Source organism: Eriocheir sinensis, chromosome 14 (genome assembly GCF_024679095.1).
Source record: "Eriocheir sinensis breed Jianghai 21 chromosome 14, ASM2467909v1, whole genome shotgun sequence".
In the NCBI taxonomy this organism is placed as follows: domain Eukaryota; kingdom Metazoa; phylum Arthropoda; class Malacostraca; order Decapoda; family Varunidae; genus Eriocheir; species Eriocheir sinensis.
In genome coordinates, this window is record NC_066522.1 from 8543614 (window position 1) to 8562580 (window position 18967).

The following is an 18967-nucleotide window of genomic DNA, read 5'->3' on the forward strand; positions in this document are numbered from 1 at the left end:
AAATGAGATACACAGAGGTGTTGTTTGGATGTGGGAGGTTAATAGCGGGGAGAGAAATTCAGAAAGGATGAGGAGAAAGTGAAGAGGGGGCGAGAAAAAGAGGCTGAAGGGCCACATTCTTAAACATTTAGGCGCCAAGCACGCACACATTTAACAACATTTTCGTAGGAGACGTAGGCATTTTCAAGGGCAGATTTTTAAGCCTGGTGGTAATTTGACAAATCCTCTGTACCATGAACGTAAAGAATCACTCATGAGGACGTATTGAATCTCTTTTTTGGCCTTTATAAATATTTGATGGGAGAGATGGAAGCGTCTGAAAGTACGGTCAAGTGCCTGCTGATGAGGGGAAAGGGTACATAGACTTTTGCGACTGATGAATAAAGAAGAAAGGAAAAAAGAAAGATAGGAAAAAAGGAAGAAAGGAAGGAAGGAAAAAAGAAAGAAAGAAAGAAAGAAAGAGAAAGAAAGAAAAAGAATGAAAGCGATTAAAAAAATAATTGGTCAGGTGATTGGTTGCAGGTATGTGTTCGGGCATTCACCTTCGGGTAGTGAGGCGGGAAGGTCTCAAGGCAGCTATCCGGTCTCATTTCTCTCCGCTGCTCACCCCCTGCGGCGGCATCCACCTTCGCTACCTCTCTTAACGTCCAGGCATGAGCCACAACAAAGGAAATGCGGACCTTCACTTGAGCCGCAAAGATTATTATTATACTTGCGAATGTACGGGAACAGGAATGCAAGCGTCTATATTCTTTCCTCTTCTAAACACAAAAAAAAAGATAAGTGGAAAGTTATGTAGGCGCGCGCGAACACACACACACACACACACACACACACACACACACACACACACATACACATACACACACACACACACACACACACACACACACACACACACACACACACACACACACACACACACACACACACACACATACACATACACATACACACACACACACACACTCACACACAAAGCTCTCCTGCCTGTTCGCTATCATCGGCACACGAGGTGGATTGCGTTATGCACAAAATAAAACTATGACTCTTTTAACTTCATGACAATGGCATGACCACAGTGAAACACCGCTCCGTAGTGGTGCTTTGGTGCACCTCCGAGGGCTGTCGCGCACTTACAGAGGCCGAAGTACACCTTTAGAAGTTGTCGTGTATATGTACTGGCTGAATTATATGTATACAAAGGATAGTTAGAGGGAGAGGGAAGGAGTGGCAGGGGTGTGGCGCCTAAACATGTGGTTCAGCAGGTTTTCTGTACTGTAACTCTGCTGATTGGCGGTTATTTCGTCATTACACACTTCTCAGAGGCCCCGTTGTGACGCTACAAGGCTCTTTCTCCCTTTCCTCCACCTCCCCCGCGTCCTCGCACACCGCAAGCGCACGTCAATTAGCTTTTTCCCTTGACTCCAAAAGGCAGCGATCAAGGTGCGCCGGTAAACCTACTTGTTGGCTATGATCCTCGACGCCTCCAGCAGCACCTCGCCCACAGGTCCTAGGTCGTCCGGGGTCCAGTCACCCTTCGGCGGCATGATGTCTGGGGGGAGAAACGTTGGTTGTGATTAATGGTGGTGGTGGTGGTGGTGGTGGTGAGGGATATTTAAGGTGTAATTTGAAGGTGGTTTAATTTGGTCGTCGTTTAAGTTTGGAGTGGTTAATATATTGTTGTTGTTGATGTGGTGCCGGTGGCTCAGTTTGGTTGATACGTAAGACTGAAATGTGAAAGCGCTTTTTTTTTTGGGGGGGGGGGGGATAGGGGGGTGCCTTGGAAGTGGTTAGTGGTCGTAATAGTATATCTTCAGTGCATGCGGTGTCCATTACATCTCGTTGTTGTTGTTGTTGTGCTGGTGGATTAAAATGGCGATGATATGTTCCTAATGGCTAAAAATGAAAGGCGTTGGGTTATTGTTTTTCTTTAGGGAATGGGGGGTGTCACTGGAGTGGTTAGTGGTCGTTGTAATAAAGGTCATGTGTCCTTTATATCTAGGTAATGTTGTGGTGACAGTGGTCGTAGTTTGATTTAAAAAGGTTACGTAATAGTTAAAGAGGAAAAGCGTTGAGCTCGTTTTTATTGTGTGTGTGTGTGCTTCTGAAGTGGTTAGCGGTCGTTACAGTATATGTTCAGTCCTTGCAACACCATTATATCGCTGTTGTTGTTGTTGTGGTGGTGCCGGTTTAGTCTGGTGATGATATGTGATTGCTAATAATGAAAGTCGTTGGGTTATTGTCTTACTACAGGGAATGGTGGGTGTCTTTGAAGTGGTTAGTGGTCGTAATAATAAAGGTCATGTGCTTGTTGTGCCCATTACATCCTGTTGTTGTTGTGGTGGTGACGGCAGTGATGATTTAATTTGGTGATGATATGTAATGGCTGAAGTGGTTAGGCGTTGGGTTATTGTTCTATTTCTTGGAGGGAGGGAGGGAGGGGGGAGGTCCTTGGAGCGGTTAATAACTACATCCCCACAGCCACCACCATTATCACCACCTTACCACCCATTAGCAACTCCACCACCACCTTGCACTTAAATAACCACTAATTACACCACCACAGCCACCGCTATTACCACCACCTCAACACCCACTACTAATTCTCCCTACACCAATTACTAAGCACTGTTACCCCTATTAACGCCGCCAACACTATAGCAACCATTAACAACCACCACCCTCCCCATTACCTTACTTCCCAGACACAATTACAGTCATTAGTCACACCACCATCACCACCACCGCCACACCACTAATAAATCTCCACTTCACCTCCTTCTTCTCTTAATAAACACAAGCATTATTATTATTATTTAGGACACAACCACAAGAAATAATTGACATAACAAGCACCTAACTATTATCTTTACGACCACTGACCACTTCAAAGGCACGCACACACACAAAGAAAATAGCATAACACTTCTCCTCTGCAACCATTACGTATCATTATCTAATCAAACTACTACCACCATCACCACAACAATAGATAGAATGGACACTTCAAGAACTTAACCTTTATCAGTACAACCACTAACAACTTAGAAGGCACACTCTCCCCCCCCTTATCCTTGAAGCACAAGAAACACACAACGCCTTTCCTTTTCCTCGACATGTATCTTCAAACTTAACCACCACCACCACCACCACAGCAACAACAGGATATAATGGACACTTCAAGCACCTGTCCTTTATTACTACGACCACTTTATTAATGGCTATATGGCTTAATGGTACAAGATGGTGATGAGGTTATTAGTGAGTGACAAGGTAGTGGTGATGGTAGTGGTGTTGACCCGTATACCCTCAGACACTTCCGACTCTCACGGCATATATTCCCATGGGCCACAAAGGAGATTAATTGGGTTCTCATGACTATCTTCTTGTATTCATGGTGCAGAAGCCTCGTCAGACTATCACTAGGCTCATAAAACTACCCGTGGAAATACCCAAAGCCTCTACGAAAGCCTTATCAGTTGTTGGTGAGAATGCCCCGACTTGTTTGAGACTATGGGCCATGTTATACTGAGTTAGGGGAGCAAGGTGGAGGGCGGGGTTGTGATGGTAGGTGTCGTGGTGTTGGTGCTGTGGTGTTGCTGTTGTGGTGTTGCTGTCGTGGTGTTGGTGCTGTGGTTTTGCTGTTGTGGTGTTGCTGTTGTGGCGTTGGTGCTGTGGTGTTGCTGTTGTGGCGTTGGTGCTGTGGTGTTGCTGTTGTGGTGCTGCTGTTCTGGTTTATGATAATGAATTTTAAAGGGCAAAACGTGGTTGACTTCATTAGTGGATGGTTGCGGTGGCAGTGGTGGTGGTAGTGGTGGTGGTGGTGGTGGTGGTAGTGGTGGTGGTAGTGGTGGTGGTGGTGGTGGTCTGGTTAGGATTGGAAATTATGCTAATACTAATAAAACTGATAATAATAATAATAATAATAATAATAATAATAATAATAATAATAATAATAATAATAATAATAATAATAATAATAACACTGACATCAACAACAACAAAAGCAATGGCAATGACACTTCAGGCTCCTTCCTACTTTATCTTTACTATTTCATCATTATCATCATCATCACTATCAGCAGCAGCACCCTCATCGACATAATCATAATCCTCATCCACATCATCATCAGGAAGTACCCAATAACAGACACACACAGGCACGTTGAATTCGGAAGGGAAACTCCTATTATTGTATTATTTATCTATCTATCTATCCATCTATTTATCTACCTGTCCAACTGCCATTCATTATCAGTTAGTTATCATCATTATTATTGTCGTTATTGTTATTACTGTTACTATTCTAATTATTATTGGTACTGCGATGATTACTTTGTTTCTCTTCGTTAGACTTACGGATGCGTGTGGTGGCAGCGTAGATGGCGCCGTCCACGTCCGCGTACGTCACACACACCGACCCCGGCACCCTGCGGAAGGAGGACAGCGTAAGGGTATGTATTCATGCGTCATTATTTCCCATCGTCTAAATACGTGGTAACTGTGATCATGCTTTCCAGGAGTGTGTACTGTCTTTGCTCCCTGACGGGTAGGTGTATGAACATCCTTTCGATTCCTGTGTGTGTGTGTTTTGTTTCTCTTCTCGTGTTTGGCTCTTCTGTCTTCAGAAGTTAACGTTCGTAATGAACATTATTACAATAACGAGTATGGTTTGCACTTGTGTCGGACTGATGGCTATCTAGAGCCAAATGCGTGTATCTGACTATTCCTCTATATAAGCGTCGCTTGTAAATATTATCTGCATTTTATTGGCCTGACAATCACAGTGTGTTTCTGATCATTCCTTTTTCAGGAAGTGTCAGTCTTGTCTTATTTTCCTTTAGTTTGAGTCTTTGAATTCTCCTCAGTAATTTGTGAGCATTGTTTACATAAGAGGGGGACGTCGATCACTTACGGGGCTCCCAGGACGTTGTTAAAGATGTGGTGGTGGAGAGAGGACTTGTGTGGAATCTCGCGCACGATCTTGAGCGCACAGCCGTTGTGCGATGCCGCCACCCCCGCCAGCAGGAGGACGAGGGTCAGGGGCGCTAGGCCTCTCATCAGCCTGGGGGAGGGAGAGGAGTGATGTTAATGATGATACTGGTAATACTGATAGTAATAATAATAATAATAATAATAATAATAATAATAATAATAATAATAAAGCATGGCATTTCAATGAATACGAAAGCCAGCATACATGGTCTGGGCCAGAACTCCTCTAAGCCCCTCTGGCAGTACTCATTTAGTAGAAGCACTCATTGCCTGGGCCTAATCGCCTCCCAACAGATTCCGGTACTCTCCGTAACGCTCATGGTCTGCCCTCAAAGCATGGGCGAGGTTTTCCATATGGCCGCCCTGAGAGTGAATATTCAGTCGGTCAGCAATTATCATTTGTTTACCATCATTCATTAAGTCTCAATCGGTGTTTTTCCCAGTCAATAAATCTACGTTATTTACCTTAGGATTATTCTTAGGGACAAATTTTCACGTGCCCGGGCAAATACTTATAGAAAGATGCACTGATTTTAAGAGTACTCAGGCATTCACATTTCTTTCTTTACATGCTCACAAGAATAGCAGTCACGCAGCTATGGCGAGGCGATGTCCCAAACTTTACCTTTACAAGCACAACAGAAACGTGACGGCGGGCTTTTTTGGTTTTATTTATTTTTGCCCTTGAGTTGCTTTCTTTACTGTAAAAAAAAGCATGAGAATAAGACAAGCACAATCATCACACAAATAACGGCCGATGTGGGGAAGTGACAAGCATGCTCTACAGTGGGAGGAAGTGACATTTGCCTTAAGAAAGTATAGCCAAGAAACTCGCGACATACATATACAGATTATAAATATATGTCAATTTCATGTTCTTTTATATATCTCTATGGAAGATGTAAAAAGAAAAAAGAAAAAAAACTAATGCGATTTAAGTATTGTTGAACGTAAATAGTAGTGAGGTGTTGTATTTGTATATTTTTTTTTGGTGAGGAGAGAAAGCCCCAAAAGTTTTACATACATGAAAACAAAAACGTCACGTGCCACAACCATGTAAAAAAAAAAACCAAAAAAAAAAAACAGCCGGATAACTGACAAATTTGGCTCCAGAGAAGTCGTGGTATTCTCCTTGAAAAAGTTAAAGTCGTAGGAAGGTGGGAATACGGGAAAGGATGACTGGATGACTGTTCTCTTCGTTTTGTTAAGAGTGAGGTGAAGGCTTGGGAGACACACCGTTGTAGGAAGTCACTAATGGTACGGAGTCCAAGGACTTGAAGAAAGTTTGTACGACTAAAACGAAAAAGTTTATCACGCGGGTTCATGGAGGAGGTGGTGATTGCTGTGTGTGTGTGTGTGTGTGTGTGTGTGTGTGTGTGTGTGTGTGTGTGTGTGTGTGTGTGTTTCCTCATGTGTTTGCGGAAGAGGCGTGAGGTGTGAGGTAAAGCCGTGCTTGCGTGGGGTGCCGTAAGCGGAAAATTTGATATAAATAACTGCATCCATGACACGCAAGAATACAAATTTGAGAGAGAGAGAGAGAGAGAGAGAGAGAGAGAGAGAGAGAGAGAGAGAGAGAGAGAGAGAGAGAGAGAGAGAGAGAGAGAGAGAGAGAGAGAGAGAGAGAGAGAGAGAGAGAGAGAGAGAGAGAGAGAGAGAGAGAGAGAGAGAGAGAGAGAGAGAGAGAGAGAGAGAGAATAAAAACAAACATCTTTAGAATATAGCTCATCATCATCATCATCATCATCATCATCATCACTACCACCTTCCGATAGACGAAAAAGGCTAAACGTATAATTTGGCAACATCTTTTAGGACCACTTTTTTTGCGAGTTTTACGTTCGGTTTCGCCCTTGACCCACCTGTCCTTGTGAAAATAAAGTCCAGTAAAGAGCCACGTATATATTGAGAGATTAGCATGTGTAGAGGCGATGGATGGATGGAGGTCTCAGTGGCATGTTGGTCTCGCATTATCATAATGTTATGCAAGGCTGTGGAGCGTCAGCGTGACCAGAGCTTTGTGCAGGTTGTGTGTGCTTGGAGGGAGAGAAAGTTTGGAAGCGTATGCAGAGTGATGTGAATGGTATAACTGACTTTTTCCTGTTATTTCCAGTGACTTCATTTTCATAGGCCTATTAAATATGTTCTTATTCTGTGTTATAAGTAAGTGTTTAAAAACAATATATAGCGTCCGAAGCTAGTTTAGTATGAATGGTTTACTCCACTTTTTTGTTGTTGTTATTTTTAAGGGATTCCGCTTTCATAGGCCTATCAATTTTTTATCTTTTTCTGGGTTATAGGTACTTCAAAGCATATGGAGAGTCAGTATAGTATGGTGGGTATGACTCACTTTTTTCTTGTTATTTCCAGGGATTTCGTTTTCAAAGGTTTATCAAACGTTTTCCTATTCTGTTATAAGTGTATGGTTTGACGAAGGGTAAAGAGGGCAATACAAACTTTATGGGTCAGTTCAGTGCATGATAAAACCAGTGAGTTGATAGAAGGGTTTAAATATTATTGTTTGTTCAATAGAAAGGTAAATGCTCTGCTGAGGTAAGGAAGATGGTACGCAAAGTAAAAAAAAAACTTATGGTGGCTACTCAAGCGATTAGTGATATAATTTAGTTGGACGGAGAAAAGCATCAAGAGTTTGGGAAAAGATTCCATTTCCAATCCTGTTTTCCGGCCTCAAAAACACGTGTTGATGAGAAAGAGAAGCAAAAAAACAAAAAAACAAACATCGTTGATACTTTTAACAGAGGAATGAAGATGAGAGAGTAAAAAAAGGATGAGAACAGCAAGTAAAGAAATGTTGTGTTGGACGGTGTAAGAGAAAGGAGAATAAATGTGTGCGCTGAGACCACATTGAGAGAAAGGGAGAAAAGAGATGTGTGCGGAGATGGTAACGAGAGGAAGGAGAAATGGACACTGAGACAACAAGGAAGTAAAGGAAAGTAAATATGTACTGAGAAGATAATAAAGAGGGACGAGGAGAAATGTGTGCCAAGACGATAGGAACAAAGGAAAGGGACAACAGGTGGGAAAAGAAAATAGTTAACACGATAGGAACAAAGGAAAGGGACAACAGGTGGGAAAAGAAAATAGTTAACACGATAGGAACAAAGGAAAGGGACAACAGGTGGGAAAAGAAAATAGTTAACACGATAGGAACAAAGGAAAGGGACAACAGGTGGGAAAAGAAAATAGTTAACACGATAGGAACAAAGGAAAGGGACAACAGGTGGGAAAAGAAAATAGTTAAGGCGGTAGGAAAAAAGGAAAGGGACAACAGGTGGGAAAAGAAAATAGTTAAGGCGGTAGGAAAAAAGGAAAGGGACAACAGGTGGGAAAAGAAAATAGTTAACACGATAGGAACAAAGGAAAGGGACAACAGATGGGAAAAGAAAATAGTTAAAAAATATTAGTCCTGAATATGGAGACAACCATGATGAAGATGACTAGATATAAGATAGAATGCACTGGCAAAGGTAAAATACTAATAGAAGATGTGAGAATTAATTATTAACTGGCTGAAGTGGAAGAAGTTTGTGATAAATGAGTCAGGGGTGCAAAATCTAATGTATTCTTTGGGTGACATTTCCCTTTTCATTTTTTGGTGTGTTACCAGAGCCACAGAATAGGAGACTGGCCAACATCCTTACAGGGGCCAAGTTGTTGCCAAGAGAGTCGCGCGAAATACAAACTGATGCTGGTACAATAGTGTTTTTTTGTGCTCTAGGTACTTCTTCGAGATCATGACAATACCTAGAGTAAAAAAAAACCACTATTGTCTCAGCATCAGACTGGATTTCGCGTGGGTCTTTTAGTAACATGGCGCCTGTGATTGAAGTGGCCCAACTCTCCTATGCTATGGCTCTGAGCGGTAGAATGGTGAACACTGGCGTCGTGTCTTTGTGCTTCTATGGCCACTAACTGAATAAGCGTGACTAAATAATATACCTCACCTAAAGAGATGCCTGGCCCCTTTCAAAAAGCGACCTAACCCCCTCGAACGACAGCCCGGCCCAACGTTGATAGCAGTAACCAAACTCCAGACGCTCGGGGGCTGTGAATTAAGACCCTTTTTGATAATTTCGTGGATTGTTATAAAAGACTCTGGAACCTTTTGTGTTGGATTTGGCAAGCTCTTAATTTTTTACGTATTTTTTTATTTGGCTGTGATTGTGTCGCTGCTATAATGTCATGAGTTGGCACCTAATTCTTCAAGCTTTCGATTTATTCTTTCTCTTTTTAATTACAATCTTACTGCTTCTTTTTCTCTCTTTCTCTTTCACCTCCTCCTTCCTTCTTTCTCACGTTTCCCCTCTCCGTCGTCCCTGTTTTTCTCCGTTTTTTTTTTTTTACTGCATCAGTCAAGCGCAGGAAGAGAGAGAGAGAGAGAGAGAGAGAGAGAGAGAGAGAGAGAGAGAGAGAGAGAGAGAGAGAGAGAGAGAGAGAGAGAGAGAGAGAGAGAGAGAGAGAGAGAGAGAATCCACGTTAAAAGAAAATTACTGTGCGATTTATTTTCACTCTGTTGAATAAGTACCAATAACTATGCATGCGCGCGCTTGTGTGTGTGTGTGTGTGTGTGTGAGAGACAATGAGAGGGACGGACATGGTCGAGGTGCAGGCGTGGCGTGGGACGGGGGCAGCGCAGGACGTGTCGGCGCGGGGGGTGGGGGTGGGTGGGGGGGGGGGGGGGGCGGAGCCGGGGCGGGAGTGGGCGTGGGGGCGTGGAGGCGTGGAGGCTGTTGCGCAAGTCGGAGGCAGCGGGACCCACACACCCTGCGAGGCTTTCCTTCGGCTCGTGGTGGTTCGCCGTGCAATTCAAATAGAAGTTCTCCGCTGTGACTGCCTGCCACTGTAGCGGTGTGAGTGAATGTGTCGCTGAGTGAATGAGAGAATGAGTGAGTGTGTGAGTTAGTGCGTGAGTGAGTTAGTTAAAGGGTAATTGAGTGAATGGGTGAACGAGTGATTGAGTGAATAAGTGATTGAGTAGGTGAGTGATTTAATTAATGTGTGAATGAGTGAATGAGTGAACGCGTGTAAGTGGCTGAGTAGGTGAGTGAGTGTTTTAATGGGTGATTGAGTGAATGGGTGAATGAGTAAACGAGTTAGTGAGTAAATGCATGAGTGAATGAGTGAGTGACTATATGAACTAGTGAATGAGTTGCTCTGTCATGATGCCAAATAATGGGGGACGTTCGAAGCTGGTTCATGTAGGGGGCAGCACTGTAGCCACTCTCGTTCCGTAGTGCTGGAGCCATCGACTGAACTACATACAGATGGATCAATAAATACAGCTTTGAAAGTCACATATTAATCAGCCAATCAGCCCGTATCTCCCCTTCTCTCTCTCTCTCTCTCTCTCTCTCTCTCTCTCTCTCTCTCTCTCTCTCTCTCTCTCTAACCCAAAAGAAAGTGTAACCCTCATTCGCCCTTCCCTTTCGTGCCCACTGAGTCACGTCTTAGTGCTGGGTTCATTGACTGTGCGGGGCCGGGCTGCATTCCGCACCGCAAACACGGAGAGACGGAAAAAATAAATAATCGTCACGCGAATAATTAGTCAAGCTTTCCATTATCTCTTGAAACCATCGAGAAACACGAATAGCTGGATGTAGCACGTGTCAGGAGGGGACCTTTTTACGTTCTGTGCTCATTATATTTCTTTTTTTCCGGTACGGAGATTAGATTAAGTTAGTTTACGATTTAGTGTTGCTGAGTTCAATCTCCGACGGTAAGAATAGCGAACAGGAATCACGGTGTTTGCTTGTAACGGTGAGGCAGGGAAACCAGTTCGTACAGTTAGTTGCCTGGGAAGGGAGAGGGAGAGGAAGAAACAATGTGCGGTGTCTGTTTTTCGCCTCTTTGCACAGGGAAAGGATCAAAATGAGTACCTGTAAGGCTGAAACTGATATATGATCCTAGATAATGCCAAGAAGAATTACGAGGCGTGTACCAGAGTGGGTAGAGAGGGAGAAAAACCAGTTAATGAGAGTAAATGCTTAGAGGGAAAGGGAGGAGGGAGTGAGCGAGAGAGAGGGGGAAGGCAGTGTTCCTCTTCCTTCCCGCCCTTTCCCCACCCCGCCACCACCACCACCACCACTACCTCGAGAACGGCTGAGTGAACAGGTTGGCGCGAGGGTGACACTTTCGATCTCGGGCCTGGCCGTGTGTGAAATCCAAGATGAATTGCGTTGCTGCCACTTAGGAAGCCATCACACGAGGGGCGCTGGTATTGTTTTGTGTTACGTTGTGTTGTTGAGGTTGTTGTTGTTGATGGGAGATGTTGTTATTTTCTTTGTTGTTGTTGTTTCCTTTATTATTATTATTATTATTATTATTATTATTATTATTATTATTATTATTATTATTATGATCGTTATTATTATTACTGTGATTGCTATTAACATTATCGTATTTTTTTCATTCTGTCCCCCTCCACTACTCTCTCTCTCTCTCTCTCTCTCTCTCTCTCTAAGCTTCCCTTATTTCAAGAACAGTCAGGCAGTTGAGGTGACTCGACGATTATGTTTTGTGAAGAAAGTATATACAATATCGTAGACGTTACAAGCTGCAAATCCAGAGCAGTCGCGGTGAGACGCGTAGATAATTAGTAAAAACAAGGACAAGCTTATGAAGGCGGTGGGCGGGGCGGATGTGAGTGAGCTGATACTTTCAACGCCGCGGAGGAAATTATCTCTGGCTGTTGGGCTTTAGATTTGCCTAAAAAAAGAAAATAGAAAGTAATTTATTAAGGATTTCCCGTGAGTCATGACTGAAAGTTGGGCCATGCTGTCGTGTTACCGTTAATTTCACCGCCTGACCTGCATTTCTATCGTTTTTGTTTGATACAGGCGCAGAGTTGCAAATCTGTTGGCTGATAAATAGGGCGTGACAGGATCCCATGTCGGTACAGTGACACCGCCTGGGCGAGCGTTGTCCTGCTTGGGAGGTTGTGGTTCTATCTCAGACGAATAGTCAACCATCTATTTCTGTTTTGATGTTGAAAAGTGAGGCAAATCTAAAGATCCGGAGTCAGGCATGTGTGAATGTGGCTTCGGCGGCCTTCAGCAGGAGGGTTCCTGCCTCCCTCCGCTTCGTCGTGCCGCGCCCCGCACCGCCGCTGGCTCATGCAAGGGCGTGGCCGCCGGTGACCCAGTGATCATGACGACGGTGTGAATGAGCCAGTGGCATGTGTATACGGTGTTTGAAATATGCATATTAAAACCTATTGCTCTTTTGATACGCTGGAATGTGTTTTGAATATTATCTTTTTGCTACTAAAATCGGGCCGAATACACGAGGCAGTTGGTGGCTATAGTCATTATGAAACCCTGCTGAAATGTACTTCAATCTTAGTAAATAAGGAATGTCATGTTTGTAACTTGCAGGGAAATTAAAACCTGTCGCTGTTCTTCAAGGTCGTAATGTTTACTGAACATTATTTTGAGATCATTACACAAAACAGACACGGGTCCAGTAGTTGATGGACGTGATCAATGTACAATGATACAAACCAAGGTGTAGCTCATTTGAACCAGCAAAATTATTGTTATTGTAACTTTCTGAACAACTTTATCATCCTTCAGTAAGTTGCCAAGGTAAGCAAATTTAGTAACCGAGGGCGCTTACCATGAACTGGCTGCCTAGGATGAAAGAACAAGTTGATATATCACCGACGTTTGATAAGAGCAATTTTGAATTTGCATGCGCAAGAGCCAAGTCATACCTCCGCCAGCCACCTCCCGTTCCCGGTTGGAACTGGTTGCTCAAAAAAGAAGTTAACCCAGTTTTCCTCCGTTTTTGTGAGGTGAAAGTGAACTTGCCGGCCAGTGTCATAACGTGTCCGGCTCTGCGTACTTTGGGTCCGCGGGGCGCGGCGAGACACACCTCCCTAGCGGTTATGGGCGAAAGTTATTACTGACAATGCACGTGTGTCTGCCTTTGTCGGAGGACACACACACACACACACACACACACACATACATGTATATATATATATATATATATATATATATATATATATATATATATATATATATATATATATATATATATATATATATATATATACATATACATATACACACACACACACACACACACACACACACACACACACACACACACACACACACACACACACAAATATATATATATATATATATATATATATATATATATATATATATATATATATATATATATATATATATATATATATATATATATATATATATATATATATATATATATATATATATATATATATATATTCTTCCCTCTCCACCCACCCTCTCTCTAACTCTTCTTTTTTTTTTTTAACACAGTCTGAAAAGTAATCTTATCCAAAAAAACAAACACGGTCACTCGTAAATGTCAGAAGGTCAGACTCAATACTTTCATCAAAAAGACAGAAAAAAAGATATTGTTCTGTTTCTATTATTGTCTTATTTTTGTGTTTTGCCGCGGGAAACAAGGCGCGCCAGTCCGTCTGGGGTGCGAATGTCACGGGGCCGGGCGTCACGTCAGCGGGGGACACGCGCCGCCACCGGGCCTCCGCAGGGCGTGGATTAGTGTGCACCCAAAACACGTGTGCTCACTAAACGGCCTTACATGTATTTGCATTAACTTTTTTTTCGTCCTGACTCATCACAATAATAAAGGGCAAAGATTTGTCATAAGTAGAGCGGCTAGTCAACTTTCCTAGAGTAAGAAACTTATTCTAAAATGGAGAGATGCATTGTCGGTCAAAGACCTTAGGTTACCTTACCATGTCTAGGCGACAGATCAGTTTATAAAACAACACAGTGTACTGTGGTACCGTGAGTAGTTGTGTGCATCGTTATTATTTTCCAACACATCTTTAAATCACGTGGATATGTTTGAGGCGATGATCCATTGCCGCTGGACTTAACGGGAAATAAATGTCATTTATGTTTATGCAGCAATTGTTTAGAATCCTTTAATAACTGGGGAGTTCATTCACCGCACCTTTCATAAAACAGGGCAGTCGGCGTACAGCCTAACCAGCTAATCATGTTCCTTCTCGGGGAACCTGGTAAAGTGTGATAATCCAGATATCACACCTGCCCAGTGCCCCGAGATAGCAGGCTCTTGGCCTTTACAAGCTAAAGGCCAAGGGAGAGGTACGGGCGGGAACGCAACGCCCACCGTAGCGTATGCACTCGACTTACATAACCTTTCAAATGAAGAAATTTCAAGTATTGAAATACTAGTAAAAGAAAACCGAATACCAACACTCTTTAAAATCACGTTTCAGATAATCACTGCTGAATGTTTTTTCTCATTTTTACTTTCGAAAGTTAAAACAATCGAGAGAGACGAAAATGGACTAATAGGCCGTTGATTTTCGGTGAAGGTGGAGGCTGTCGGTTGCAGAACAAAGGCAGGCGACGACAAAAGCCTGGGGCGAGGCGTGAAGCAACAGCCTTCCCCTCACCACGCCCTGCAGCCTCTCCCCTCCTTCCCCCTTCCCACCTCTCCCCTCATGACGCCGAGCAGCCAGCAGCCACCCACCTCTCCTCCCCTTACCCCACCACGTCCTACAGCCTCTCCCACCTCTCGCCTCGCCACAACTTGCCGCCTCGTGCCTGCCATCTGGTGTGTGGGGGAGAAATGCATCATGAAGAAGTGTGAGCCAGTTAATTAAGGGCTATCACACTTGCCTCGCACTCTCTCAGTGTACGTGGTCTTGACCAACACATTTTCACAAGTATGGCTGACGTCCTTGTTCGCACCCTCGCTTTCACTCAAAGTGCCGTTGGTTTGGCTCTACTGACAGCAATTTACACAAACAACGGAAAAAGAAAAGAATGTGGAGGCGGCAAAGGCTTACAAGAAGAGAGGAGCACAGTGGAGTGATGCAGCTGTTGCAAGAACTACGTCTAGATCGAAGACGAGGAAGGCTACAGGCAGTGGATGAGTCAGCAAGGACCAATTTTATGAAATATTGAGCCTTGTGCAATCATCTATAGCCAAGAAAGACACAAGGCCTAGGAAACCAGTGTCTGTTCTTCCTTCTATGCAGTTTTATTGCCTTCAATTCATGCCTGGGATCCCACAAAATTGGCATGTCCCTTAATTTCTCAATTAAAGTGGCCTCGGAGGCCTTGGTCCAGGCAACAACACTCGTAGCTGTGCGAATGTAGGGACAGTTGGGTGTAGCCTCTTTCTCTTCTTGTTTCTCGTTATTGCTGCTGATGATGGTGAGTAATACTGTCGTCCTTCGGTGAAATCTACCGTAGCTTTGGAAGATCGTGGTCACGTCAGAAAACCACGGAAATAAGAACCACGCCAGCGGAAATCTTGGTTTGACTGAAGATCCACGGAAAATTTGCCCAATGTAATAGCCCCTTTAGACAGTCCTTTAAAGGAGTGTGTGCCAGTTAGAGAGTCCTTTGAAGGAGTGTGTGCCAGTTAGACAGTCCTTTGAAGGAGTGTGTGCCAGTTAGACAGTCCTTTGAAGGAGTGTGTGCCAGTTAGACAGTCCTTTGAAGGAGTGTGTGCCAGTTAGACAGTCCTTTGAAGGAGTGTGTGCCAGTTAGACAGTCCTTTGAAGGAGTGTGTGCCAGTTAGACAGTCCTTTGAAGGAGTGTGTGCCAGTTAGTCAGCCCTTTGAAGGAGTGTGTGCCAGTTAGACAGTCCTTTGAAGGAGTGTGTGCCAGTTAGGCAGCCCTTTGAAGGAGTGTGTGCCAGTTAGACAGTCCTTTGAAGGAGTGTGTGCCAGTTAGGCAGCCCTTTGAAGGAGTGTGTGCCAGTTAGTCAGCCCTTTGAAGGAGTGTGTGCCAGTTAGTCAGCCCTTTGAAGGAGTGTGTGCCAGTTAGTCAGCCCTTTGAAGGAGTGTGTGCCAGTTAGTCAGCCCTTTGAAGGAGTGTGTGCCAGTTAGTCAGCCCTTTGAAGGAGTGTGTGCCAGTTAGTCAGCCCTTTGAAGGAGTGTGTGCCAGTTAGAGAGTCCTTTGAAAGGGTTTGTGCCAGTTAGGCAGTCCTTACTCTTCCCTTTCTCGCCACCATCAGTATCATGAAAGAAAACGGCAGCAACAACAACAACAACAACAACATGACTCAAAACACTACCATCAGCAACAGCAACAACTACAACAATAGCACCAACAGGAGCAACACAACAATCACCACTACCACCATCAGTAACGAAAACAACAATACAAATACACAAAAATGTATCAGCAAAAACAACAACAACAATATCAAGAAAGGCTTGTTGACTTTGGACATAGGAAGGAATCGGAGAGCTGATGATGTGGCCTAAAGCTTGCCACAGTTTAAGCCTCCCCATCCTCACGATTGCTTCGTTCTCCTTTGCAGCTCTCCAACAGTAGATGATCGCTGTTTTGCTTTTTACGCCGTATTTTTTTTTTTATTGCGAACAAATTATTTGGATATCGCCTAAAAAATCTGCCACAGTTCGAGTCTCCTTATATAATAACTTGTTAGCTCCTGGTTTACTCAGGATTCACATCTGGGCTTACTCTCGCCCAACAGCCAAGACACAGCGTTTTGTTGTCCATTTCACAGATGTCTTCATTGTGACTTTAGCAATACGTTGTGTGAATCGTTCCTGTTGGTCTCAAGTTGTAAGCCAACCATCGTAGGCGGTCTTCATTCTTGGAGATTTGATTTTTTTATGGGAAGGAGCAGACCAATGGCTCGACAAATGATATACGAAAAAGTCAGAAACTGCTTCGACTGTAATATAAGAAAAAAAAAATGTACCTAAAGTTTGATTTAATTTAATTCCAGATGCGCCTTGATAGTCTGATAGTGAAAGTCGTAGGAAGCATTTACGTTGTGAAAATCGTTCTTGGTCGCATTGAATTAAAAGCTTTGGTAACCTAATTGACCACAGGCGAGCGTTCTGCATGCTACTTGTCCCTGTGCTCAGAGACCGCGCTGCCGCCCTTGACACACCCGAGCTTGGCGTCACGAAGCCTCATGTACGTGTCAAGGCTCGCCACAGCCGCACACACACACACACACACACACACACACACACACACACACACTCCGTGGCGCAACTGGTAGAGCGCTGCGCTGGCAGGCTTCACAATCTGACAGGGCGGCGGTTCAAGCCAGCTCAGGCCGGATTTTTTCCGTTGACTAGGAGTGGTTACTGTCCCCCCTTGAGCAAGGGGGATGGGGTGTGTGGTGTGTGAGGTCCTGGCAGTGCCCAGAGATCGACGATAAAGAGCACTTGCTCATGTCGGGAGGGTACCTGCTGGCGATTACGAGTCCAACTCGCGATCAGGCCGTGGTGAATTACACACACACACACACACACACACACACACACACACTCGCTGGTGGGTGCAACACGTGTTTTGGCAGACCATCAATGACTAGCGTACAACAAACGTGCATGTTGACTAAGTTTTATTTAAAGTAATAAGAGTAATATATATATATATATATATATATATATATATATATATATATATATATATATATATATATATATATATATATATATATATATATATATATATATATATATATATATATATATATATATATATATATATATATATATATATATATATATATATATATATATATATATATATATATATATATATATATATATATATATATATATATATATATATATATATATATATATATATATATATATATATATATATATATATATATATATATATATATATATATATATATATATATATATATATATATATATATATATATATATATATATATATATATATATATATATATAAAATCGTCAGTCTGCACCATTCCACTGCCAGACACTGGCCGCCCTCAAGTGTTCCCATTCGTTTCCGTCTTGTGTCTTTTGTCTTCAGTCTCGATGTAAATGTTCCGAAAACTTTTTAATCATATCATATCATCCGGTGAACGGCCTTCCCTTGGCTATTTTCTCTTATACCATTCTTTTTGTTTATCTGTTGCCCTCTCATCTATTATTATTTCCTATTATGTGTTCTGATAGGGTTCGCTGGTTTTGATCATTGCCATTTCTTGATTTTAATTGCCTTTATCATGTCCTACTTTTTTTTTTTGTTATCTTACAAAGTTGCAGTTTTTTGTCAAGACGAGAGAAAAAAAAATCGATTGGAAACCTTTCGCTTTAAGCAAAGTGGTTTGGAGTCTCTCTATGAAATGTCAGAATTTTCTCTTTCCTACACTCCCACACAACCACCGCGTGTAACGAAACACGAGTAATGAATCCAGACTAGTAAAGGTTTTGTCGGCGCCGGGGATAGAACCCGCAACCAGCGAGACGGGAGAGCCACTCCTTAACCAGTCGGCCAAAGAGGTGCCCCCCTCGCAGAGTGAGTTATGGGAGGCTCGCCCATCAGGCAAGTCGCTGCACTATACGGCTCCCTATTCCCATTTAGATTGATTTCTGTGTGTTGAGATTTCCCATTTTCTATGAACTGCGGAGAGCATGGGCCATCACTGTACCTGTTACCCACTCGGGTAACAGGAGAGGATGCCCACCGCCTTGCCTCCAGTGAAATGCCAGAATTCTCTCTTTACTACGCTCCCACACGACCACTGCGTGTAACGAAACACATGATGAATTAATCCAGACAAGGAAAGGTTTTGCTGGCGCCGGGGATAGAACCCGCGACCAGCGAGACGGGTTAAGCCACTCATTAACCAGTCGGCCAAAGAGGTACCCCGCGCAGAATGAGTTATGGGAGGCTCACCCATCAGGCAAGTCGCTGCATTACATCTATGTCTGACTTTTTGTTTCTGAAAGCACTCCAGCCCAGTCCTATCCTTCTCTGTATTCGAAATATGAGTTAGTTTGTATCAGTTGTTCTACCTAACTGGGTCTACAGTTACCTCTCCGATGCTTTTTTCGAGCATGTTCTTTGAACGTAACTTTTTTTTCTTACCAAATTATTCATCATCTGCCATTTTTGTAGTTTCCTTGTTTAGT

General features: G+C 43.1%; 1 protein-coding gene across 1 annotated transcript in view; it reads right to left on the reverse strand.

Moving 5' to 3' along the window:
• Positions 1-18967, reverse strand: part of LOC126998417 (chorion peroxidase-like) — a 58503-nt gene that overhangs the window by 26763 nt on the left and 12773 nt on the right. Inside the window, exons 2-4 of the mRNA XM_050860070.1 lie at positions 4919-5068; positions 4363-4433; positions 1465-1555 (exon numbers count right to left, since the gene is read on the reverse strand). Of these exons, the coding sequence (XP_050716027.1) occupies positions 1465-1555; positions 4363-4433; positions 4919-5068 (312 nt within the window). The remainder of the gene's footprint in view (positions 1-1464; positions 1556-4362; positions 4434-4918; positions 5069-18967) is intronic.